Source organism: Phyllobates terribilis, unplaced genomic scaffold, assembly GCF_046119375.1.
Source record: "Phyllobates terribilis strain yellow unplaced genomic scaffold, ASM4611937v1 Scaffold_11__3_contigs__length_659146591, whole genome shotgun sequence".
Lineage (NCBI taxonomy): Eukaryota > Metazoa > Chordata > Amphibia > Anura > Dendrobatidae > Phyllobates > Phyllobates terribilis.
The window spans coordinates 253,270,043-253,297,981 of NW_027362771.1; the positions used below are offsets into that span (position 1 = coordinate 253,270,043).

At 39.1% G+C, this 27,939-nt stretch overlaps 1 protein-coding gene across 10 annotated transcripts in view; it reads right to left on the reverse strand.

Annotated features, from left to right (window-relative positions):
- Positions 1–6,231: 6,231 nt before the first annotated feature.
- KIF21A (kinesin family member 21A) overlaps positions 6,232–27,939 on the reverse strand; it is a 180,254-nt gene continuing 158,546 nt past the window's right edge. For 5 of the 10 annotated variants that reach the window (XM_073652160.1, XM_073652161.1, XM_073652162.1 and 2 more), the window contains 10 exons: positions 27,015–27,128; positions 26,500–26,628; positions 21,048–21,086; positions 19,399–19,535; positions 13,097–13,277; positions 11,082–11,246; positions 10,399–10,516; positions 8,073–8,243; positions 7,790–7,989; positions 6,232–7,426 (listed from right to left, as the gene is read on the reverse strand). In XM_073652160.1, coding sequence (XP_073508261.1) covers positions 7,333–7,426; positions 7,790–7,989; positions 8,073–8,243; positions 10,399–10,516; positions 11,082–11,246; positions 13,097–13,277; positions 19,399–19,535; positions 21,048–21,086; positions 26,500–26,628; positions 27,015–27,128 — 1,348 coding nt within the window. In that variant the 3' untranslated portion in view covers positions 6,232–7,332. The remainder of the gene's footprint in view (positions 7,427–7,789; positions 7,990–8,072; positions 8,244–10,398; positions 10,517–11,081; positions 11,247–13,096; positions 13,278–19,398; positions 19,536–21,047; positions 21,087–26,499; positions 26,629–27,014; positions 27,129–27,939) is intronic. The other 5 variants (XM_073652164.1, XM_073652166.1, XM_073652169.1 and 2 more) reach the window with 3 other exon arrangements.

The following is a 27,939-nucleotide window of genomic DNA, read 5'->3' on the forward strand; positions in this document are numbered from 1 at the left end:
CAAACTTGGTCAATAACTACAGAAAAAATGTCTGACCTCTGTAATTGCAAAGGTTTCTGTACCAAATATTGTTTTTTTTTATTGTATCAAATACTTATTTCATTAAATAAAACGCAAATTAATTATGTAAAAATCATACAATGTAATTTTCTGGATTTTTTTTTTTGAAGATTCTGTCTCACAGTTGAAGTATACCTACGATAAAAATTACAGACCTCTCCATTCTTTGTAGGTGGGAAAACTTTCAAAATCGGCAGTGTATCAAATACTTATTTTCCCCACTGTATAACAGAGTAAACTCAAAGAATGTAATCAAAAAGTTTGAAAAGATAAACAAATCCTTGGCTTTCTGCAACAGGGTTTCAAAAAGAGCTTGCACGCTAATAAATAGAAGGTGCCCATCTTAGATACCTATCTCTTTAGAGATTGTTCAATATCCTCAGTGCCCCTAAGATTTGCATGCATCAGCACAATTTCATTCCTTCATTCTCTTTGCGGAGAGCGACATGTTAAGCATGTCACGGTGAGGAGACTTTTAAAGCCGCAATGCTTCTCTGGGAAATATGAAAATTGTCTCTTCAGAGAGGAAGAGGACCAGAACTCTAGTGCCACCTATAGGAAGTAGCAATCCTAAAAGCCAATAGTGATCCTAAGTCATGTGATCAGGCTTTTTAAAGGGTCACTATTGACTTTTAGGATTGCTACTTCCTATAGGTGACACTAGAGTTTTGGCCCTCTTCCTCTCTGAAGAGACAATTTGAGTTCATCCTTCTGTGCTTTTATCTTCTACCTGGTACGGAAAGACTTTGAAACTAAAGTCCCAGTCACACTAAGCGAGATTGCTAGCGAGATTGCTGCTGAGTCACAAGTTTTGTGACGCAACAGCGACCTCAGCAGCAATCTCGCTACGTTTGACACGTAGCAGCGACCAGGCACCTGCTGTGAGATCGCTGGTCGTGTCGAAATGGTCTGGACCATTTTTTGATCATTGAGGTCTCGCTGGGTAGCATGCATCGGTGTGTTTGACACCTTACCAATGACCTCGTTGGCGACTCAGAACTGAGACACATAGGCGTGCATTTGCGTTGCATCGTTATATAGGTCGCCGTATCGTTGCTGCGTCGTTGGGAAGATCTGACTGTTTGACATATCACCAGTGACCACACAGCGACGCAGCAACGATCCCTGCCAGGTCGTATCGTTGTCGGGATCGCTGTAGCGTCGCTGAGTGTGACGGTACCTTAAGGAGTGTCCTTCCTCTACATTACCCTATTTGATTCTACCGTTGGATTTGTAGCACATTTAGGGGTCGAGTGAGGAGCAACCCCAAACTGCAGTGCCATGTTAACTAGCTGTTTACTAGGCACTGAAACTGAGAAGTGTGTGCACCAGAAGCGTGTGTGGTAACAGCTGACTAGTTGAAGAGCCATGTGTTGATTAGATTATCAATAAAAAAAGAACTGGAAACCACTTTAATTGAATTGTGAGCCCTTGAAGTCAATGAGGCATTCACTAAATTCTTTCAAGCTACAGTAGTCCTGAGACCTCTTCCAGAGTTTGAACCTAAGGAATCTACTTCATATCTCTCAATACTAGCTCCATATATTAGACAAGCTCAAAACTGTTCAAATCTCCTTGGAAAGAAGGGACTTCAGATATTTTTATCTCCGGTTTATATTCTTTAAAAGGCAAAAACAGCAAATTCCAGGCACCAAAATCATTTTTAGATACATGGATTACAGATTTAATAAACCAATATGCTACACTGAGGAATGGAAGTCGCCATCAGTAAGAGTATCACAAGATCGATTTCCAGCTTCAGGTAAGAATGGAATAAAGTCCTTCTGAGTATAGCAGCAAACTAGACCAACCGTTTGACTTTCATCTGTCACAGTGGGGGTGACTTTTTGGTGAATTCTATAGTTCCCATCGGACAGCTAAAACTTCCCTTTTCTTAAGTCTTTGCAGCAGCACATTTCTCCTGCATCCTGAGTCCTTAGGTTTAATTTCACAAAGGGCTATCTATGTTCCCTATTATTATTATTGAATTTAACTTTTTATCCATCAAGCCTGCAAGGGCGGCTAGTAATGTTGCTGCTGTTTGTACTGGAGTAAATGAAACTTCAGGTCAATATGATACTTATCTGTATGCGCCTTCTTAATGAACCCATAACGTCTAAAGTAACGCTATCAACACAAGGAGGGGCTTCATGTATGACATGGCTGCTGCAATAGATCTTGCCTGTCAGACACCCTACAAGTGGCAGCATCTGCAGAAGAAACTGTACTTCCCAAGACTCATGAACTATAAAACAGCTGTCAGATGGATGTATCTTCCTTTATGGAGAGGACTTTGGTTTTAGTAAAATCCCTAGCTTTTAAATGGGACAGACATTGACCTGCAGAGTAGTTATCTACAGGTGTCATTAAAGAGTTTTCTTCCTTCTTAAGGAGAACTAGTTTGCATATAGTTTTACCTGGGGCCCACTGGCTATTCCTCTCCCTATGCCAGCTGGCAGTCTTCACAGGTAGAAACAGAAAGGCAATTGCAAGTGGATTTAGGCTGTGTTCACACGATGCGTATTTCATGCGTTTCCGCGGCGTTTTTGCAGTTGCGTAAACGCCGCGGAAACGCATGAAAAACGCATGGTAGAAGGGAAGCAATGTTCCCCAATGGAAATCCGCATGTGCTGTGCCCATGATGCGGATTTTTCCGCAGCGTTAACGCTGCGGTCAAAAATCCGCAGCATGTCAATTAATTTTGCGGAAACGCGGCGATTTCGCCGCCATTGACTTGCATTAGAACGCGCCAATTCCGCAAGACAGCATTTGTACTTGCGTAATTGGTGCGTTCTAATGTGCGGATGGTACCCGGGTGTGGAGGAGAGGAGAGTCTCATCCACACCCAGGTACCATTAAAAAAGCTGTAAAAAGAAGAATAAAATAAAAAATAAATGTATTCTTACCTTCTGTCGGCCCGCGCAGCGCTCCCGCTTGGTTCCCGGCACTTTGCAGTGAGTTGTAGGACCTGCGGTGACGTCAGAGTCATGTGACGGGTCACGTGACGCTGACGTCGGCAGGTCTTTCAATTCAAAGTTGCCGGCAGCCGGGAGAACGGAGTGAGCAGGACAGCGCGGGCCATCGGAGGTAAGTATATACACTCTCTCGGCTCACACTATATAAATCCATGCTGTTTGCATGGATTTATATAGTGTGACCTAGTTATCAAGCACTTTCCAGGTGATGCTAACATCGCCTGGAAAGCGCTTGTCAATCTGCATGCGGAAACGCATGTGAATCTGCATGTGGATCCGCATGTATTCTGCAGGAAAAACGCATGCACAATCTGCATGCGTTTTTTCTGCCAGGGAGATGCAGAAATGATGCAGAAATGATGCAGAAATTTTCTGCTTCATTTCTGCATCGTGTGCACATACCCTTAGAGTTATTTGTGAGTGTAAATATATAAATAAAGAACATATGGAATGAAAAAAATAATGTCTGTCACAGAAAAAAAAAATGAGCTGCTTTGTGTATAGGCTTAACCTATTAGAGTAAAACTTTAGTGCCAGCAATAATTGGGTGGCTTCATGGCGCAAGACAAATTAGAAAAAAATAGGCAAATATGAGATGATTAAGCGAATATATAATTCACATAAAACGTTAGTTTGGAAGAAATATAATAAATCCAAGTCCACAGGAGAAATCCCTATCACAAATAATAGTACACGGCAATGCTGCTCTATTTTGCTGTCCATTACACAACAGCCGACCTCTCCATTAACCATTGAATTTCAGTTGCTTAGCAACATCAAATCATCCTCTGCCATGATACCAATTTTTTAATAAGTCTAATCTTCACTGCATTCGCTCATGTTTGCTCTATAAATCCTACACTTACCTAAGCTTTGCTCTTTCATTGGGTAAGGAAGCTAACGAGCTAAAGAATCTGCCATAAAAGCGCAAGATGTTTTTCTCATCAGCGAGTTTCTCTCCCCCCTGATAATCATTTTGAAAGGTTCTTAAAGTGTTTGCATACAGTATATGAAATGTTGTACTAATGATTTCTCAAATACTACAAAATACTCTACTGTGCAAAACTTTTAGGCAGGTGTGGAAAAAAAATGCTGCAAAGTAAGAATGGTTTCAAAAGTAGAAGTGTTCATAAATTATTTTTATCAGTTGACGAAATACAAAAGTTTAAATTAAATCAATATTGACGCAACCACCCTTTGCCTTCAAAATTGCATCAAGGTACACTTGCACAGAGTCAGGATTTTGTTGGAATACAGTTCGGCGTATGATTAAACCAGTATACCAAACAGATTAGAATGACCATCATGTTCATATGTAGGATGACGCACAGTCATTAACTGAAACAGAAACAGCTGTGTAGACGGCTTAAAACTGAGTCAAGAACAGCCAATATCTGCTACAAAAGGTGACTTTCTGAAAGACACATTCATGTCAAAGATCATATACTGAACACAGCAACAAGACACAAGGTAATGCCAAGAGTGAGCAAAGCAGTCATCAAAGCAAAAAGTGGCTACTTTGAAGAACCTAGAATATAAGACATATTTTCAGTTGTTTCACACTTTTTTGTTAAGTATATAATTCCACATGTGTTAATTCATAGTTTTGATGCCTTCAGTGTGAATGTACAATTTTCATAGTCATGAAAATACAGAAAAATCTTTAAATGAGGTGTGTCCAAACTTTTGGTCTGTACTGTATATCTAATATTTTATGATGTTTGTGGTAAATTACGGACCAAACAACAATGTTGACATCATTTTATCAGAAACACAAGGATGTTCACTTCAAAAACACTGAAATAATTGAGATTTTTAGAAAAGAACTGTTCCATCTGCAATTGCAATTGTTCTGGCTCTGATTATGACAAGTGCAAAGTGCCTTCTAGTGGACAAATACAATATTACCTTGGAGCAGAACTTGAAGCCAGCAGTTGTCCTCAATTGTCTGCTAAAATCTAAATGATACCTATTTTTTAAAATAAATTAAGTTATTTAGGTGCATATGTTCTTTTATTAACTAAAAGATATTTAGGTATAGTGAGTGAGAAGATGGAGATTGTAATGATGCATCTAGAGCTACTGAAAACTGTTCCTTACAGGTATCAGCATCTGTAAATTGTCTTCTCACTTGAAAACAGGGCCATTAGTGATCAACGAAATAGATATATGTAGATAAAAAGCTACACTGTCTAGCACAGGATTTCGCCTCCACCTCACCTAAAAGCACAGACACACGGCATAGCGCCTATAGAAAAAAAAATCAGATTGGGACTCAACCCCCCAGAGCTCTCTGCTGAAGAGTATTCTACCTTTATTACAGGTCTACAATTCAATTTCTAGGTCTCACAAAATGCATTTATATTGGGAAAAATGTTTGCTAATTGATACATGTTATAATTCTGGATATATGGAGACAACACTATAGGGAGTTATAGATTAATATAGATATTATTAAAATCAGGAGAGAGGGATGTATAACTCTGTATACAGTGAGTTCTCTCTAATGGACACAGAAGGTAGCTGCTATGACACAGTGTTACAGCAACCCATCTCTATCCTAAAAAAAACTAAGCCACCCTGTTATCCCAAGTTTTGCATTTAAGCTCTGTGAAGTGTATAAAATTTAGTGTCATAAAATTAAAGATTTACTATTTTTGCACAAGCACAAAATTATACTTTTCCAAACTAGGCAATAACTGCATTAAAGGACTTGCCAAATCTCCTGATGAAAGTCTGCAGTCACTATATGACTGCAGACTTCTGAATCCTGACTGTGTGCAGTGCGCACGCTGTCAGGTTTCATGGGTATTAACAGTGAGGTTGTGCAGTCAGGTGATGGCAAGTATACGATTTGCATACATGTGGTCACGTGCCTACTAGATGTTCTCGGCTTCTCTCCACTCACTTTTATTGAGAAAAGTCAGGCACGTTTAGTCGGTGTGTGGCCAGAAGCATGAAAATCGCATACTTCCATTCACATGACGGTCCCCTCTCATAAGCAATACATGTGAATCCAGACAGTGCGCGGACAGCACACGGTCAGGATTCGGAATCTGCAGTCACATGTAGTGACTGCAGACTTTTATCAGAAAACCTTACAACCCCTTCAATAAACAGTGCATATATATAGGACAAAAAAAAATCAATCAAGCAAAGTAAAAAAAAAATTAGTAAGCAATGAAACAAGAACAAAGTATTTGCGCATGTGTTTATTCATGCATTAGCTGAACTGAAATTCACTAGTTATTTCAATCTACAAACTCAATATGCACAAATATTTGATTCACCTATATTAAATTTGCATTTGTTAAATTTACAAAATAAGATTAAGAAAAAAAACAAAAAAAAACACACAAAGCAAAAGAATATTTTCCAAAGATTCACACAGCATTTAAAATCAAAGCAGGAGCTGCAGAAGATCTTTACAACCAAATTATATACATAGTTCTCTACCACAAACAAGGCTCTAACATTTAAAAAAGAAACCGTATTAAGAATAGCAGCATTTTAAATTAGAAGCAAAATTATGCAGTCGTGAAAATAAAACGCAAGTATTAAAAGAAAAAAAAATACTAACAAATAAAAAATAATTTATAGCATATGTAGGTATTAACAATAAGACACACGACACAGAAAACATTGCCTCGCAGCCACAAACAGGTTACTACTTTGTGAAGACAGAAATGTGTAACGTTTCAGATATTTTACTGCACAGAAAATCCTGAGCACAAGGGTGTGCAGAAAAGAAAAACTTTGGTTGAGTGTAGTACAATTGTAATCTATTTAACACCAAAAGCTATATGACAAAGACAGCCTACTTCTGGCATGCTCTCATGAAGGCCATCAGCACGACCAGAAGCCGTCATGGGAGACATGTTAAGAAGAGCCATTAGTTGCATGTCTCTGCAGTATAGTGTCCGTCTACAGGCACACTGTGTATGTGAGGGTGGACAGTATGAGAGTACTTCAAGTAAATACTGTATGCTTATTTCTACATATAAGTTCTGAGTGTTAGCATGATGGAGATATTTTACAGAATGCAGAACCGAACAAGTACTATTTGTACCCAAAGCGTAACACAAGGTCATTCTACTACAGACTAACAAGATTCTCAGTCACTGTTTTAGGTAGATTCTAGCAGGATTTAGAATACAGTAAAATAACCGTTCAGAGCAAAGCCTCCAGTAAATCAGGTCCAGTATGTGTACTATACTATATCAAATGCCCAAAAGAGTCTTAACAGTAAACAGTCCATCACAGTATCCTCTTAAGACTTTATCTTTAGGTTTCCAATTCAATTGCTTGCAACATCTTCACTTGTGTCCCCAGCATCTGATGTTTGCCCATCAAGAGAACCATTAGCCTTCCAAATTCTCACAGTTTGATCACTGCAGAAAAAAATAGATAAAATGTTTTGAGTAATAATAATAATAATCTTTTTAGTAAATATATGAAGTAGATGACATTCATCTCTTGAATTTTAGAATGCCAACATACATCTTAAGTCAATACTCAGAACATCATGACTGAAAGCCGGCGGCTCCTGGGAGAAAATAAGTTCATTTTCTCCTGGTAGCTGCACTTTCACTAAGGTGGCCGGGCAGCATTGTAACTCTATTTATCTACAGATCACATGTACAGGTAAATAGCGTTTTCTGATATCACAGATTCCTTTTAATGCCAACATGAAATCGCACTTAACTATAATCTAAAATTAGACACATTTAGATCAGAAAGAAAACAATTCTTACTCTGATGCTGTGAAAATATGAGTAGAGTTTGTGCAGATTGCATTTATAGGACTATCATGTCCCTTGACTTCTCCAATTGGCATGAACGTATCCACATTCCACAGCTTCAGGATGCCACCTCGGCAGCCACTCAATACAATGGGGCGACTGGGCACTATCCCAAGAGCACATACCCAATCTTTATGAGCATTTGGAACTTGCTGTAGAAACAGGAACAATATGATTAACACAGATTTATTTGTAGACGCAAATAATATGCCCAAGAGTAAAAACATAGGCCTACGTGAAGAAGGTCTTTACGAGAGAGGTCCCATTTCTTGATTCCATTGTCTCTTGACCCACTAAAAAGGTAATCTCCACTGATGATGAGAGCTTCAATACCATCGTAATGAGGTGGCTCAAAACAACGTGTAGGACTAACAACACCGAGGGCTCCTTCTGTGATATCAAACATCTAAAGAAAAGCTAAATATTAGTATACGAAAATGTTCTTATGTACTATGAAATGGACTCAGGAATTACTTATTACTCCGCATATACAAGGAGAGGATTATTATATGCCATATACAAGGAAAGAAATATTATACAGCATTATATTTTCCACGTCTTCAAAAGTGGGTTTCTGGTGTTCTTGATCATAAGGGTTAACGCTAACTAATGTGAAGAGGAAGTGGATAAAGAGCTAATAACACAAAATCAGTAGAGATGAGCGGATCACTTAGAGCAACCCCGGTCAGGGTCAGTGCTCTCTGCCCGATCGCTTATACTGTATACTGCAATGCAGCAGTATTCCAGTATATTTGTGAATAACATGGTCGCCTTTGAAGCTCAGCAAAAAGCTGAGCTTCAGAGGAGTACCAAGGTGGCAGTGACGTGGGTCTTTAGCAGGCCCAGGGCTGTCATAGTAATCCATCAGTGCCCAGTAATTACGTCACGTGGGGTCTATGGGAGATGGTGTGCACTCATTGGCTGTGATGTCATTTAAATGCCACTGTCAGAGATAGACACAGGCATTTAAATGGTTAACATCCACAGACGAAGCTCAGCTCCAGCCACGGCTTTTTGAGACCGATGCCAGCTATTTACACGGCTTCTCAGAAAATGAGATAAAATGGTGACCCTGATATAATTCAAACTGCAGCCCGTCCTAATCATGTGTCAGTACGGACTGCAGACATACAGCTCTCGAGACCAGTGCCTCAACTGACAAGGCTGTCATATGTGAAGAAATGTATCTCTTCCTCACTGAGGGTTATCATCAGCTTCATCCTCTTCATTGTTTATTTGTTTCCAGTTAGGTGCATTCAGTCTCTGTGCACTGCTATAAAGCTGTCAGAAAGACAGAGGAGGATGAAGCTGGAGATTTCCTCATAAGAAACATATTTCTTTATATATTACAACAGTGCTGATATCCGCCAACAGGTATGTGTGATACAGCTCTTGTCTGCAGAGACACAGGTCTCGGGAGCTGAATGTGAAGACTCTGCAACTCATATTGCCACGTGACTAGGACAGGTTGCAGTTAAAATGGCGTCAATTATGTAATTCTCTCTCATTCTTGGAGAACCCCTTTAATATAGCCGGTATCTGACGTGTGTGGAAAGAGCTCAGCTCCGGAGCCCCATCCACACACAGCACCCCAATATAGGATGTACAGTTAAACCCACATGCACAAAACTGTTAAATTGGTTGTCGACCTCTTGGGACTTTTTTTGGATTACTTAAATGCATGCACTTGGGGCTAAAAATCAATTTTGCAATCCAGTTTCATTAAACATTTTTGCTTTGTGTTTTACAGGCTGTATATTTCCCTGCAAATTAAACGTTGAAGAGGTCTGTGGTCATAAATAAGAGGAGAGGAGCTAAAAAAAAAAGAAAGAAAACAGGTCAAAGAGTTGGAAACCCTCCCATTGGGCCGTCAGAATGTCAGAATGAGCTGACTGGCGGATTCTCAGAAAACCAATTCTGCAGCCAGCAATAGACAGTGCAACACAGAGGCTACAGATAGCCAACAGTGCAAATTTGAAACCCAATTAGCAAAGTGATTTTTAGCCAAAATACATGCATTTCATGCCCCCAAAGGTGGACAATCACTTTAATAATGTTTGCAGTTTGTTTTGTGAAATATGGTAACAGATCCACTAACTATTAAGTGACTCCATGTGTTCCTGTGGTTCCTGAGCTGCGGTAGCTCAAGACACTTTTTTTAGTGATATTTTCAAGATTAGTTTGTAGTCTCAGACTCTCACAGCCCACACACAAGGGAGTCATGCTTAAGAGTCCAGCATATTCATGAGTTTGCATCTGTCACCCAGCAGAGAGAACAATGGAAGGAGGATGGGAAATGCACGGGCAGCACTGTCAGTCCCACAAATTCCTCTGAAGGGTTAAGCAGATAAATGGCACACTATACTTTGCCTTGTTTCTTTTATTAAATGTTGAAGACCTGGAGGGATTATATGATGCCCTTAGCTAGGGTAGAATATTTTACTAACAGATCTGTTCCCAAAAATATTTACTAAACAACAATACTTTTCATATATTTCTGTAGTTTTAACATTATTTTCTAACTATCGTTTACTATTGACCCAATAACCTTGATTCCTTACCTTAATGTAATGATCTTTTGAGCCTGTAATAATTAGATCTTGGCCACTGGCAACCTGGTCTACCGTAAGGCACATGACAGGTCCAAGATGTCCAGTTAATTTCCCTGTAGACTGAAACCTTTAAAATGAAAATACATAGTATCTGGTTAGATCTTAAAAGTCACACTAGGAATCCAACAGAATAAAATATCAGGCATACAATTTCATCCAGGAAACCTGCACTAATCCTAATGCCGCCATATGTTATAATAAACGTGACCTATCACATAGATACCTGGCATTACATAAATCACACACAATGAACATGGATAACAAATCTTTTAAATCAAATTACACAATTAATATCAAGCTTTTTGCTAATCTTTAAGACTGCCTCACAGAGGTATTATTATAAAATGACAGCAAGTGCTGAGAGTATTTGCACCAAGCAATCGTCGATATGAAAATCATGTAGTCATTGACCTCTGCCAGATCATCAGGTCCTGTCATTTATTGCCTGATAAATTGCATTTCATTTCTCACGTTTCATATGACCTATTACAGAGGTTTTCTGTACTGCTCATCAGAATATAAATTCTCCCATTTTACTATACTGAATAGTGCAGAATACCCAGTTGGTCATTTTACCTTTTCATTAGTTTACCCTTTCATTAATTTCATTGGTAAGCGCTACCTTCACGTACCTTTTCAGATCCCACATTCGCACGGCGTTTCCAGCAGCTGCATATAAGAAGGTGCCCGTAGGGTTCAGTGCAATTTGATTGATTTGGTTTTCACCGGGAGGAATGGTCACCGTCCTATTCTGACTTCCTGCACAAGAATCCCACGCCATCACCTGACCAGAAGACCTTACCACAGAAAAATGATTTGTCATTTTAAATAATTGTCCACCTATTTGTATGCTATGATCCGATAAGGTAGGCATGTTACAAAAACTAAAAAAAAAACTCAATGCAAAGTCATCAAAATTACCAAGGTACAGAGTGATTTATTTGGGTGCTGGAGGCGGTCAGCCATCTAGCAGCATTAAAGGGATTGTAGGAGTTTAGTAAGTAAGCTCCTGACCCAGGAACATCCCATTTGCGTTGTCATTTTTTTATTGAGGGGGTGAGGTGTTTGCTTATATTCCAAGCCAAAATGTTATTGTTGATGCAGTCCTCTACCCTATAGAGTATGATGAGAGAGTTTGCCCTGATGGACACACAGAGACACAAGGCTACGAATCGCTGAGGTCCTATGGTACATAGTAAGCATTTTCACATTGTTTTGGGGCACATACATTGAGTTCATTACATGCTTAATTTTATTTTTTTCAAGAAGCTAAGTTTTAATGAAAAAAAAAAAAATTCTGTTTTGATGGTCACTTTCCTCCATCAACCGTGAACAAAATGGCACAAGCTACACAAAATGGTTCCAATAAAGACTACAATTTCACCAAAGAAAAACATGACCTGCCCTCAAAAAGTTAAGGCTCTCAAAACAACGCCAAACTTTTTCTCTTATATTTCATTTTGGCAAAAGCAGTATAAAATAAAAACACAACCCACACTGCATATATCTGGTATCGCACAGTAAATGCCGTAAGAAGTAAATGAAATTTCCCAAATTTGCAGGATTGCAGTTTTTTCTATTAAACCAAATGTGTTATAGGACATATTAAATGTTGCCATTAAAAAAAAAGGCATAAATCAAGTCTCGACAGAGCTAGGTCAACTGAAAAACATTATGGGAGTAATAATGTCTGGGATTGTTAAGGAAAACAGACTAAGGTGAGAAATATAATAATAATAAAATATAACTATTATTATTGTTATATTTTTTATTATTATTATTATTATTATTATTATTATTATTATTATTATTATTATTATTATTATTATTAATAATAATAATAATAATAATAATAAAAGAAACATTGCTTACCTGTTAAATTCCCCACTTTTATCATTCTGCCCATGGATCTTACTTGCTGAAGCAATAACATCACATTGATACACATAGATGCTGCAGCCAATCTCTGGCTTCAGCGGTCACACATCTGAAGCCAATGGTTGGCTATAGCATATCATAATCATCAGTCTATCATCCCTGCAGGCAAGCTAGCAAAGTCCAGCAGGGATTTAACAGGTAAGTAATGCTTCTTCTATTATTTTATACCATTTTCCGCCTTGGCCCATTTTTGATTGCCCATAAACAACCCTTGTGAGCAGTTTATGAGAGCTTGATTGAAGAAGAACAACATTTCAAGTTCTGGAACATGGAGTATGCATTCGGGAAATATGGAACTGGGTTCTATGCTTTGTATTCGGAGCGCTCAGAATATGGAGAAATATGGAACTGGGGTCTGTGTTTTGTATTTGGAGTGCTCAGAATATGGAGAAATATGGAACTGGGGTCTGTGTTTTGTATTCGGAGTGCTCAGAGTTCCCTGAATAGGAATGTTTTACAGCTCTAATATTTATATTACTTTCCTATTAGCCTTTGTTTCTCTTCCTGTTCGATTAGTAACTTCTGAAATACTGGAACTACAGACTACATTATTCCATGGTGACAATCCTTCAGATCACCTCTGTCCCCATTTTATTGATTAGTCTAAACAATAAACTCTTGACCATGTCTTTATGCATGTGAATGTGCCACATTGTTGGCTGATACCTCATTTGTATTTATGACAAAAAGCAAACAGTAAAATACTTACGTAAGTGTACGGATGCATTTTGCGGAATCTCTGATGTCCCACACCTTAATGTAAGATGTTGACACTGTAAATACTAGACTGGTGTAGTTACAATACTTCACAGACACCACGTTATTTGGATGACCTCCAAGAGACATAATTTCCTGACCAGTAACAAGATTCCATACTTTACAAGTCCGATCTGGGAGAGAGAAAAAAAATAGAGTCAAATTCTGTTACTAGTACATGTAAGCAACGTCTTATAACTACTGTATGCATCTACACTGATCATGTATAATAAGTGGGTGAAGCGGGTATTTCATGGAGACAGGCCTTTTTAACTTGAGACTGATGTACTATTTTTCTAAATGCTGCATCCGATATATGGGCATGCATAAGATCAAAATTCTGATAGTAGTGGTAATGGCGGGTATTGTGAGATAGTCCCATTCACCGGAGACTAAGAAGTCGGCATGATGCCAATTCGTTAATTTGGGGAAGGTTTCAGAGTGTCAGACCTCTACCAATCTAAGACTGGGTCACATGGACGTCGATTCTCTCATGGGAGTGAATCGGGCCGATTATGCTAATGACACTTGGCTCAAACTCTCAAGAGCTGAATGTCACCTTAGTGTGATCCGATTCACATGAACTTAATTTCAACTTCTCCATTGTCTGTGTCCACAGATGTCGGACTACACTTGGATGACATCCGAGTGCAATCCGATGTTTCACACGCACCCATAGACTTGTATGGGAGCACGTGATCTGACCATCGGATGCACCCACAGCATGCTGCGATTGTTTTCCATGCCAAATCAGCATGAGAATATAATAGCAGGTCTGCACTGCCGCATAGTATAACATTAGGCAGAGTGCTATCCGATAAGACATCACATAGCACTCGGCAGTGTTATACGCTAGTGTGAGCGAGCCCTAACACTGAGTAGCTGCAACACTGGATTTAGTTGTCTTAACAAAATATCCAAATTCCTGTAGGTAAACCTTTATGGTGAATTTACATGTGGCAGATTTGTTGCAGAAAAGTCTTTAATTGTTACATTTATTTAAACAGGGATCCTTAAAGGGGTTGTCCGGTACTTTTTTTTTTTTTTTTTTTTTTTTTTTTAAAGTTGCCCAATGTGTTCAGCATGTGGCCATAAGTATCTCTGTAAATACCTTGTGTTGCAGATAATGCCTGTGAGCGGCGCTATCACTGGCCGCTCACAGGCATCACGTCACCCCCCCAAGCCCGACTGCATCCGCCGCTGATGTCACGACAAGTCCAGGCTGCAGCCAGGGGTCCCTCTTCCGCATTCCACCGGTGGCTGCTGGGTTGTGGGTGGGGTTATTCACAGCCGGCATCCACCGTGCGCTCTCCCTCTCCCCATTCATTGGGGGATGCTGGGTGTGACCCGGGGAATAACCCCACCCACAACCCAGCAGCCACCAAGGGGACCCCAGCGCTGAGTCACACCTCACTTGTCGGGACGTCAGCGCAGGGTCACGTGATGCCTGTGAGCTGCCACCGATGGCGCCTCTCACAGGCATTATCTGCAACACAAGGCATTTACAAATATACTTATGCCCACATGCTGAATACATTGGGCAATTTAAAAAAAGTACTGGACAACTTCTTTAAAATCCACGTGCTTTCTGTAGAAACCAACATGTTTAGATGAGTGGAACTAATTTTGAGTAAATTTCTGCAACAAATATGCAGCATGTGAATTCACCCATACCACGCAACCACTGACCAGTATGAGTTAAGGTATCTAACAAGCATTTTTTGTTACAGTGAAAAATCAGTAGATAGAAAAAAAAATGGAGATGAAAATAAACTGTATAAACTAATAAAGTAATTAAAGAGAACCTGTCATTAGGATTATCTATATTTAACTAAAGGCATGGGCATAATGGCGATGTTGTACTGATTTAATAGATTCCCTCAGGGAACAAATCTGCAGCCTGCTTTTTGTTAAATCATTCTAAATTTTGGTTTCTTAATCTCTTCAACCATCGGGGCAGGCCTAAGGGGCCGGACTGTGGGTAGGGTCGTCGGCTCTGCCACAGCCCCTCCGCTGCTTCTGGTGTTTTTATCTTCTTCCTCATTAAAATTTTGGGCTGGCGCCATCATAGCTGCAGGCGGCGCTTGCATAGTTTGATCTGATGGCGGTCTTCAGGAAATTGGCGCAGGTGGTGGCACATGCACAGATCGACCCTGGGCAGCCTTCGGTAAAATGATGGTGGCGCATGCACAGAATGAGATCTTGGCTTGTCATTTAGCATAGATCTAAATCTGCGAATGCGCCACTACCGGGCCATTTTTCTGAAGTTCACCAACAGATCAAACTGTGCATGCGACACCTGCAACTAGGACGACGCCAGCGCAAAGTTTAAATGAGAAAGAAGAAAAAAAAAAAAAGACACCAGTGGCACTGGAGGGACCATGGCAGAGCTGAAGACTCTACCCACAATCCCAACCCACAGGCTCGTCCTGATGCGCGAAGAGAATAGAAAAAAATATATATAATAATTTAACAAAATGCAGGCTGCAGATTTGTTCCCTGGCGGTATCTATTAAATCAGTACTACAACGCCATTATGCCAATACCTTTAGTTTAACATGGATAATCCTGATGATGACAGGTTCTCTTTAAAGCAGATCGATCATTAGACTATGAACCAAAGGGAAAAAAAACTAAGTGACACTAACCAGCATTCAAACTTCCATAACATACGGCATACAAAGAACGTGAAGCGGGGTGTGAGGTACTCTGCTCAACATAGCGCGGGGACAAGTACACTCAGCTGATAGCCCTGACAGCACAAAAAAGGCAGAGTCTGCTGGGAATATGTTCGCCAGCTATTGCATGCTGTGGGCTGTGTAAATATGGCCCATCAATCACTGCAGACTGTGGTAAAGAAACAAAGAGAAGTTCTGCCCTCGTGAAAATAGTGGACTAATATTGGAGTTATTACTTGTTCTGGTTGGGCTATTAGGAGAACAGATCTTTGCTTATATAGAGCAACATATTCTGCTCATTGATTTGTTTTCTATATCCGTTTATTATTCACTTATATAGCGCCATTAATTCCACAGTGCTTTAACAGACATTATCATTACTGTCCCCATAGGGAATCTAGACTGTGAGCCCCAATCAGTATGTCTTTGGAGTGTCGGAGGAAATTGGAGTACCCAAAGGAAACCAGCTTACTCGAAATAAAAACTAGAGGGGTTTTTCTACCACACGTTACACCACCCCACGTGTTGTTCTGCGGAGTAGGACCGATGTGATGATCCCTTGTGAAGGCCTCTTCATGCCATTACACATGTACAGTTCACCACTGTGGGTGTGGATTAGGTTCTCCAGATCTGATTCATCATTTGCGGCTTTAATTTCAAAAAGTCCCAAAATTTGTTAAAAATGTACTCCAGTGTCCGACTGGAGTAATTTTATGTACAGCAGTAATTTTTGTGACATTTTGCAAAACGTGAATTTTTCCTCTAAAAAGTTGCCAAAATGATCAAAGAGAAAAAAATTGATGAATTTTACGCAAAGTCGAAAATTAGCTATCAGGTGACCCATTTTGAGGAATTTTCGAGCAAATAATTTCAGCGAATACTACGCGATAAAAGAAAGTGACTTAAAAAAAAAATCACAAATGATGAATTGGGCCCATAGTGATTTTGTTATACATGTTAACTGTTTGAAACTTGGAATTGCTAATTACAGCGCTGCAGACACAACGCACTTGTGCCGACAGCCTGCTGGAAAAACACTGTTAAAGCGCGCATTTGCAGCTTCCGCTCTCAAGCACCGCTCGCTCAATTGAGCTGAGGTTGTAGCCAGCACAGAAATCACAGGAGGGAACTGCGCATGAGCAGTTTTATCAAGCATTGATGGAGCGTTCTCCTATGAGCGTGGGAGCATACAGCAATACAACACATGCAGCCTAAACTGCACAAGGACAAGAGGATGGTTCCAATGACAGTGGGGAGGAAATCTAGCCTGGCAGGGAGGAGACATCATTAGGAGGCAATTATTCATAAACCTATGAGAATTTTTAATAGTTATATTTACAAACTTTAATAACAAAATAACAATTCATGAACTTTAATATAAATCAGTTTATGATTTTGAGAACAACCCTTTAATATATTTGTGAAAAACAACAAAGTGGACAAGCCCATTAAAACTGATGTGTTGGGGGCACTTAGCTGTCCTGGTCTCCACCTCAGGAGGATTTTGGGGTTTTCTACTGCAGCGTGATATCACTAACTTTTTAAAAACTAACAGCTTGACTAAATTGGTTAGATGATGAATGTGGGGCTGAAAGTTTTTTGCAGCCCCTCCGTAGAGATGGGCATTATAACTCATTTGTATTTGCAAGTGATGTCCAAAAGGAATTGGTCACCATAAAAACGCAGTCCATTCTGCAGTCACCATGTTATAGAGCAGTGGAGGCTCAGTAGATTGAGTATACATAGGTTTGTAAGAAAAGATTGTAATCATTTAATCTGCTACTCTTTATGGGATTTCAGTCCAGAGTGTGGCCCTATCAGTGATTGACAGTTATATTGTACAAGTGTTCATACGGAGATAGCTGCCAATCACTGATAGGTCCGCCAACTGGACAAGAATCCCAGAAAGAGCAGAGGATTAAATGATGAAATCACAGGTTATACTGAATCTTTTCTCACAAAACTATATATCAATCCACTCAGCTCCCCCTGCTCTATAACATGGTGCCTGCAGATTGTTCTGCATCTTCATGGTGACAGGTTCCCTTTAACCCCTTTCTGAAGTGGTCAGTAATAGTACGCACCACGTCGGAAAGGCCGGTTCAGCGGGGGCTCCGGCGCTGAGCCCGCAATGAACCGGGCACATGTCAGCTGATTATTACAGCTGACATGAGCCCGCAACAGCCGCAGGTGGAATTGCGATCCACCCACAGCTGTTAACTAGTTAAATGCCGCTGTCAATCTCTGACAGCGGCATTTAACAGCGCCGCAAGCACGTCACTTACCCCGCTCATCGGTGACCCCGTCACGTGATCACGGGTCACCGATGGGTGGGCATGACAACCCTGGGTGGTGGTCATGTAAAGATTGCTATGAGCGCCACCTACTGGTCGGCGCTCATAGCACAGGAGCATTTCTGCTACATAGAGGTGATCTGCTCATCGCCTCTATGTAGCAGAGGTGATCGGACAGTTGTTGCTTCTAGTCTCCTATGGAGACTATAGAAGCAAGCAAAAAGTGTAAAAAAAAAAATGTTTTTAAAAATATAAAAGTTTAAATCATCCCCCTTTCGCCCTTCAAAATAAAATAAAAAATAAACCCCACATACACATATTTGGTATCGCCGCGTTCAGAATCACCCGATCAATATCAAAAAATAATTAATCCGATCGGTAAACGGCATAACGAGAAAAAAATTCCAAATGCCAGAATTAAGTTTTTTTGGTTGCCGCAACATTGCAATAAAATGCAATAACGGCCTATCAAAACATCGGATCTACCCCAAAATGGCATCAGTAAAAACATCAGCCCGGCACGCAAAAAATAAGCCCTCACCCGGCCCCAGATCCCGAAAAATGAAGATGCTACGGGTCTCGGAAAATGGCGCAATTTTTTTTTTTTTTAGCAAACTTTGGAATTTTTTTTCGCCACCTAAATGAAAAAGAACCTATACATGTTTGGTGTCTACAATCTCGTAATGACCTGGAGAATAATTATGGCAGGTCAGTTTTAGCATTCAGTGAACGTGGAAAGAAAAAAAAAAAAAAAAAAAAACAACTGTGGAATTGCATTTTTTTAGCAATTTCACCACACTTGGAGTTTTTTTCCCGTTTTCCAGTACACAATATGGTAAGACTAGTAATGGCGTTTAAAAGTTCAACTCGTCCCGCAAAAAATAAGCCCTCACATGGCCATATTGACCGAAAATTAAAAAGGCTATGGCTCTGGGAACAAGGGGAGCAAAAAAAGAAAACTCAAAAAACGGAAAATGCTACGGTCATGAAGGGGTTAAAATCCTACAGAAAGAAAGATTCTTACATCAAGTATGAACATTTTTTCACCTAAACGTTTTCACCAAATTTAAAAGAACATCCATACACAGTCATTATATTATACACCCCAACACCCATTGAAATGTTGATAACCATACTAAGCATCTGAGCTAAATTGCTATTAAAGCTAGAAGGGAGTAACTCATACTTGAATACCTAAAACCAATGACATTTCACATGAACTAGAAATACACTGAATATTAGCTGTCAGCTTGTATTTATACAGAAGAAATAATGTGGCTGACCTTTAGAGCCAGTGAACAGAAGATCATCAGTAGCATCTACACAAAGCACAGCCTTGTTGTGCCCTTCAGCGATATGGATACACTGTATAAGGGAAGATTTGTTGCCTTTGCACGAAGGAAATGGGTTAATTACGCCCCTGGAGGGAAGCAGACATTTGTGTTAATGTTGCTCATTAAAAGTAATCTCACAATTTCTGCTACTCAATATACAACACATGCAGTAATTGCGATTATTAAAGATCAACAGGTTTGTGCGTGCGCAAAAAGTAATGTTATAGTTATTAATGCACATGAAGTTTATGGGGATTCTTGATCATGCTGTCAGCCATAGTGCACGCTTGGGGTAAATAAAGCAAAGTAGCAAAAAGAAAAAAAAAGTAATGCATCCTACATGAAAAGTCCATAAAATAGCATTGAAGATACATGCATATACAATTTGTCTTTCGGTCTCAAAACTATGCCCACTATTTCCTCCATTAACAAACCCCAGCCTTCCTTTATGAAAGTAATGCCAAATGGAAAAGGAATCCATTAAAGAATACTGGGGTAAAGGCCCCAAACACATTATATTAAAGTCAGCCGAAAGGGATATCGGCGGGATCGGATGGCAGTCTAATGTGTATGGGGGTCTCCCGACAGATGTTATGAGGGTCGAGAAGGATCCAGCCTGTTGGATTGCTAATGGCCCTTTTGTTCTATGGTTGATAAGCAGATGCCAGAGTAGTCCGACAGCGACTCTCTCTCAGTGAACACAGGAATGCTCGGCCCAGCGTCCGGATATATACTCGGGAGTGTTGAGAGATAGCTGAAGACAGCTATCTAAGGTCTATGAAGGCCTTACAGCTAGCTATCCTATAGATTCTCCATTCCCAATAATGCCTTTGGCCCTTATTCACATTATTATGAGAGCCATGACACCTGAAGCATACCCGTAATAATAGCATGTGAGGCTCCGATTCGTCACTTTATCTTTTTTTTTCGTCTGGTGAGATCTGCTGATGTTTTATTGTGCCGAATTCATCAAAATGGCGCATGTGGGTCAAGAATTTTGGCAAAATCAAATATGCTCTTATCTTTGGTCTTCAGCTTGTTTTTGCATCTTTTTCTAAAATGTCGCAAAAATTGCACACACAAAATCTCTTTGGGGGACTGGAGTTTGTTTGCGACAAATGTTGACATGATGTAAACACTGGGGGACATTTACTAAGCTACAGTATATGTGCCAGAATCTGCACCTCATCCAAAAACAAATTATGGCTAGCACTGAAAACAGGAGTGGTCGATCTTAGAAGGCTTAAAATGTAAGATTGCACCAAAAAAATGGGCCAAAATTACAGCACACAGTATTGGTGCAATCGTCTCGTTTACACCATCTACAAATTAGACAAGTTTAGTAGATATGCCCCACTGCCTTTCTTACTAGTGCTATTGTATATATCATTCACATACACCTAAAAGAAAATGTCAATCAGCAAGCAAAATTATAACAGTCTGAAATTAATAACTGAAATTACATCTATTTACAACAAGACACCAGATGCAGGGAACAGGATACGGCAGTAAGTGAAGCATAAGAACAAAAAATAATCATGCAGAAAATAAAAGGAGCGTTACTTGCAACAAGTAAAAGTGTACAAGGAAATTTGTACCTGTGTACCTCCGACAGAGAGGAATCACTTTCATCAGACCTACAAAGATCAGTAGTAGAGAGTGCAAGAGGAAAGAATACAGATATCAGAAGGGTAAAGTCTGCTCCGGTGATAGGAGATACAGAAACAGCCCCTGACACATGAAAAACAAAGATGTGCAACAGGGGGCACATATAGTCCCTAATATTTAGAACATGTTTTCTACTACAATCGCCTGAAAAGATGGTAAAACTACAAATACCACTGAGAAAATAGACAACTGTAGTGTTTTAATGGAAGCCAATAAATAGAAAATAATGTGGTGGCCCAGAAGAACTGAACGTTTCGCCCACTTTACACACTACAGTAGTCTTGTGTATGCCTCTGAACAAAAATTAAAAAAAAATAGAAAAGCAGATTTGCAATATCAAAAATTGTTTGATATTAATTTGAGGGCATGTTAAAACCAGAAAATCTTCTGTGAGTTAAGTTAAAATGCTAATTCATGTTAGAGCGATCCTAACCAAGCGACATGTATGACAATATGATAGAGGGAGAAACTGAATGCTCTTTTGTACATTGGAAATGTAATTTTTGTTTGTATTTTATATTATCTATCTCATTAAACATGAAGAAAAGCCAGTAATGTGGCATAATAATGGTATATCCTACTATGATTTTTCTGTATTATCAGCTTTAGTTAAATCCATAAAATCACAATAGCTTTGTGCACACTGATATTTTTTTGAGGAGTCTTTTAAAGCAGCTCCACTCCAAAAATGCCTAAAAAATATGTAAAAAAAAAAAATACATGAAAGTCTCTTCCTATTTATTTCTATTGCAAAACCACGTTGCTGTTCATATGTTCAGTCTTTTGAGCTTTTTCCTTCTGCTTCAGGTTTTGCAAAACGCCTAGTGGGAGAAAAGAAAGTGAATGTCACTTGTTTGAAGTGTCTCCTGATGGAAATCACTCCAAAATGAACAGTGTCCTATCAAAAGGCTAAAAAAAAGGCTTTAGGAAAAAAAGCTCTCCAAAACCTTGAAAAAATTGCTCAAAACCACTTTTTTAAAAAAAATAAAAAAAAAACTGCTCAGAAAACTCCCCAGTTTCTTGAAGTGGTTTCCACTAGAAAACGTTATTACTGCCTCAAAAAAACTGCACACTTACCCTTACTTTAAGGCCACGTTCACACGTTCAGTATTTGGTCAGACGATTTTCTGGTATTTGTAAGCCAAAACCAGGAGTGGAACAATCGGAGGAAAAGTACAATAGAAACCCGTCACCACTTCTGTATTTATCACCCACTCCTGGGTTTGGCTTACTAATAAGGATGTGAAATACTGACCAAATACTGACAGTGTGAACATGGCCTAATGATAAGGCTAGACAAGGTGGCACTGATGGAACCACAATTCACAATTTTCTGCCAAAATAACGTTTCCACTTTATAATTAACTTAAAAACTATCACGTCAGTGATGCTCAGTTTGGTCCAGTCTACATAATATCTTACAATAGAAGATATTACATAGTTTTTACAGGTTTTATTTACTCTAAATGGATGTTTTTTTACATTTTCTTCTGGTAAGGCTTTTGTAAGGAAAAATATCAATATGTTTATGATTAGTTAACAGAAATGTTAGTGTTATTTTACTAAAAGCCTAATGAGACTGTACAAAAAATGAAATTATATTGCCATTTCCTAATGAAAGTGCTACATCACAACATGCAGTCCTTGTTTTTATTATTTACTATTTTTAGGCATAAAACTGGAGTTTTATGGGAGACATAAGGTAGTGGATGGATAATAAACTGTCCAATGTGTGCAGCTGCCTGCAGCTGATAAGCTGCTCGGTAAATGGAGTGGATGTAAGAAATGCCCACCAGAGCGTGATCTCCTAGATACACGGAGAAGCAGGATGATAAACAGTACCGCACACGCCAGTGTATTACAAACATCAACCAATCCAGGGGTCGTCTCCTACTTATATGTTTAGGAGATTTAAAACACACATATTGTTTAATACAGCTACATGATTAAAGAAGTTTAAAGGCTACATACACCTCTGCACAATTTTTTGTTAATTACTCATTTACTTCATAAATGCAAAGTTAGCAGGGTTGTCCCACGAACAAAGTACATTTTAATCAAGAGATCTTGGAATATTAATAAGTTCCCGCAATTTGTTGTGTTAAAAAAAAAAGTTACTGTGCTGAAAGAACCTTACGAATGTGCCCATGCTATGAAATGTATTATAATTTGTACCTGTAAGCTCATCATAAATCAAGTGACATATGAACTGCGGTAGCCGTGTAAGCTCCTAAGACACTGACTTGATTTATGATGAGCTTACAGGACTGGTGACACGGCAACAAACACTGCCTACTGTGATAAAACAAACAGGCAGAGAAATATGTTCCCTCACTCAGAAAAGCAGTTGAGAGTACCTGTCATGTCATCTTTATACTCACTTATGTTTTCTATCCTGACTAGGAGCTGTGTATGTCTGACCATGAGCCAAGGCAGTTCTACGTGTCAGGCACAGCAAATTACACAGTACGTAGGAGGCATACATTTATAAGATTCTCTAAGGATAGGAACATTCCTTTTAAACACAACCAATTGTGGAACATATTAATATTCCAAGATCTATTGGTTATAATGTACTTTGTTAGTGGGAGAACCCCTTTAAGACACTTTCTCAATAGTATTAAAATTGTTATATACTATTTTGCTGCTGAAGAGTGATTAAGTCATTTAGCTAGCCGAATGCTCCGTAATATAATATCCATCAGAGGTCCTATTCTTGGTTCTTACGGCTCTCTGCTCCCCCTCTCCATTCTCTCAATAATAGGGATAAAGAAAGGAGGGTAGGGACTTATACCCAAGTCTACAGTTAAGAGGGGGGTTAAAGAATCTGAAGTCATGTGGAGAGCAGAGAAAACAGGATACAGACAAGGAAAAAAAAGCACATGGAGAGGAAACAAGCATACAACTGATGCAGATACATAAAAGAAAGGGAAGATCGCATCATGGGCACGCAGAGCTCCCATCCATCATGTATTACAAGGAGGAACACTCCCACAAGATCAAAATGTGAAACTTAAATTGGGCTGCAAACTGCATGTCAAGTTAACCTCAAACACTAAAGCATATCAGGGGGGTCTAAAAATTAATAAACAAATGAAACTTTAAACTGAAACTTGGTGCAATTGTATTAGCTTAAGGTAACCACTACCATATGTAAGGATATTTTTTCCATGTCAAAGGTGTCTATAGCCTTGTAAACTAAAAACTGAAGAGACATTAAAATTAAAATGTTGGACACCAGGACAGAAACCTGGAGGTCCAATAGGGTCCATCAAGTGCTGGTATTTTCCACCATGTCACGGATCTGGCGCTACATTTAAATTCCATTTTTCCGTTGCTATGACCGAGCAGAACAAAGGAATTTATAAACGTATATTTACAAATGCCCAATACTTTGCACAAAGAAGGAAAACCTTAATTAACAGGATCATAGAGAGCTGAATTCTCTGTGCACTGATCATAACTTTCTTCTGGAATTTTGTTTTTAACTTTTAAACCAATCTTTACGACATGGTAACTTCAGATTAAAAAAAACAGACTTATCTTGTCATTAATTTGGCAATCTAATTCTAATGCAGTACCGTAATTTGGGAATAGGTTAGTGGTTGATTGTAGTACTTATGAGAAAAGGTTTGGCCTTCCTTTAACATTTTATGCAATTCTTCTGTTTTCTACCAAAAGAGTTTTTCTTTTTAATTAACACATTTTAGTGACCGCTTTATGCATTCTACAATATAGTAAGTACATTAGATTACATTGCTACAGTCATTCAATGATAAAAACAAGGAATAAAAGTGTGGTGAGGCAGCACATCCAGTAAAAAAGAACCTTTTAACTTTTGCGGTGTTTCAGCTCTAATGAGATTTTCTCTGATGGATCAAATCCACAGAGGAGTGCACCCCCTCTTTCAAATTGCCAGTGTGCTGCTTTTTCATTAGTTAGTTTTCAATGATAAAAACAAATGACAAATACTATCTATAGGAGTTTTGCATTAACCTGTCTTTCATTCATTCAAAACTAGACAATGGAAGCAGAAACCTTCATTCAGGGAGAAATACACTACATGGACAAAGGTATTCAGACAGCTGCACATTACACCCACGAGAGCTTTTAGGACACCCCATTCTCAAACCACGAGCAATGTGGAGTTGGTCCATCAACTCTGCAGCTATAACAGCTTTCATTCTTCTGGGAAGACCTTTTATAAAATGTTAGGAGTGTGCCTGTAGGAATTTTCCATGCATTCATCCAGAATAGCATTTGTGAAGTCAGACACGGATGTAGGATGAGAAGGCCTGGCTCACAATACCTGCAAAGTCCCAAAAGTGGCATTCATCACAGGGGTCTCTGAAGGCCATTAAGTTCTTCCCCCTAACCATGGATTTATGGAACTTGCCTTGTACACGTGTTTACTAGCTAACTTACTATGCCATGTGGCATTCTATTACAGTACCACGCTCTTTACAATGAGCCATTCTTTCACAAATGTTTGTAAAGGCCGACTGCATAGTTAGGTGTTTGACAGGCGATTGTCGCAGTGGGACTAAATGAAAAACATTAATTCAGTGGTTGGCCCAATACATTTTTGTCCATAAAAAGTGTGATTATGTAACGCAGTTAAAGAAATAGATACATTTTGTCTACTCAATGGAAAATAGTTGGATAAAGATATCAAAGGTTTAGTCTTGGGAAGACAACTACTTTAAACATGAAATCGTCTGATCACAAGTCCAACTTCTCTCATCCTCATCAAAACGCTGCCATAGCTGTATGAAGTCAGGTGTTGGCATACAAATCCCCATGCAGCAGCATAGTATCACAGAGCTGCAATTCAACCCTGAACGCCTCTTCAATCTGGCTCATAGAAGGTGCCCCCTATGGCATCCAATTATCCGAATAGGGAGTATGAACAGGCATTAAAGCAAAGGAAACGTCTGCCTCGTGGTTAATTTACAAACTATGTCATTGATCTTATGGCACTGACATACAAAATCATGTGATATCCTTTAACATATGACAGCCAGTAGTAAAATACACTTTACTTTTTCCAACGAAAACATTTAGAGATACACAGTAGACTTATGAAAGTGCTGTAAGTGAAAAATAAAAAGTATTCAACCACAAGGATAACTGATTCTACTGTTCTCCTAAACCCAAGGTACAATATATAAAATTCAGCTTCCTGCTCTTGGCTCTCTGCCTGTACAATAAGTACTAAGAAGGCACGGCTTAACTCTGCAAGTGTAGATCAATTATTCTCAAACTGAATGATTACTTCCTAATCTACTGAATGACAGAATTCAACAGTCTGCCAATCCCTTCCGAAACGTTGCAGTCTTGTGCCTGCCAATGGAAGGGGTGGCTTATTATCCTAGAACTTACTTATCCTGCTGACATGTTGCGTTTCCCTGAGAAACTGTGAGACGGCTAAAAACATTCATTTCATTACGGGTTCGGCTTGTTGGGGAAGAAGGAGGTGATAGACTAGCCTCTGAGGTTCCCGAGTCTGAGCTACAAGAAAAAAAGAACACGGAATGCTCACTTCAATGGGTTATAAACGATGGAAGTCAGTACGGCACAAAGACTCATGCTATACAAGCCTGCTTTCCAAACAGCAATTTAGAGGATTCTTGTGAAATAAACATGGCAACTCCTGTAGCATGTTCTCCACTAACAAAAAACAGAGGCTTACACAAGAACAATAAGACAAAAAAGGCAAAGCCAGCGCAACATGTATTGGGCACATGGTATACAAAACTGGAACAGAGTACCTCGATTTATCTCATTTCTAAATGTCAACTACTAAATGACTTCTGTCATGTCCTGGAAGCAACGCCAGCACACAATACACAACATTGCGGAGGAAGAAATACACCATGTCCATGGAGCATACGTACAATTTTTGTTCTTTGGATTTACCCAGCTTCTCCCCACTCCTTTCATAGGTTTTCCTTCTTGATGAAGGAGAAGGCTCAGGAATACGTCTTTCAGCCGATGCATTTGGCTTAGACCTGAAAAGTATACCAATACCAAGACAATTCTTAAAGTATACACAAAACACAGCCACCTCAGACAGTACAAGCTTTTAAAGGGCGACGCATGAATAATTTAATCAGAATGATAGTTACACAATTTTCTATACAAAAAAAAAAAAAAACACTTCTAAATCCATGCTCACAAACGTGGGAATGTATTTAACCACAGCACTAAGATAAAACACAAAACATGTAAAAATATTACTCAAAATCCAAACATAATGCTCCATCTTGAACCCAAGCTTGGAAAAACGTTCATTGAAGAAGTTTATAACTTAGTTTAACAATCAGCATATTGTTATAGAAGGGAACATGTCAACCTATAAAAAAAACTGTTTACCTGCAGAAATATTGTCAATCTACAGGTACAGTGAAGGAAATAATTATTTGATCCCTTGCTGTTTTTGTAAGTTTGCCCACTGACAAAGACATGAACAGTCTATAATTTTCAGGGTATGTTAATTTTAACATTGAGAGATATAATATCCAAAAGAAAACCACATTGTATAAATTAGATACATTTATTTGCATTTTGTAGTGAGAAATAAGTATTTGATCCCCTACAAACCATTATGAGTTCTGGCTCCTACAGACCAGTTAGATGCTCCTAATCAACTTGTTACCTGCATTAAAGACAGCTGTCTTACATAGTCACCTGTATAAAAGACTCCGGTCCACAGACTCAATTAATCAGTCAGACTCTAACCTCTACAACATGGGCAAGACCAAAGAGCTTTCTAAGGATGTCAGGGACAAGATCATAGACCTGCACAAAGCTGGAATGGGC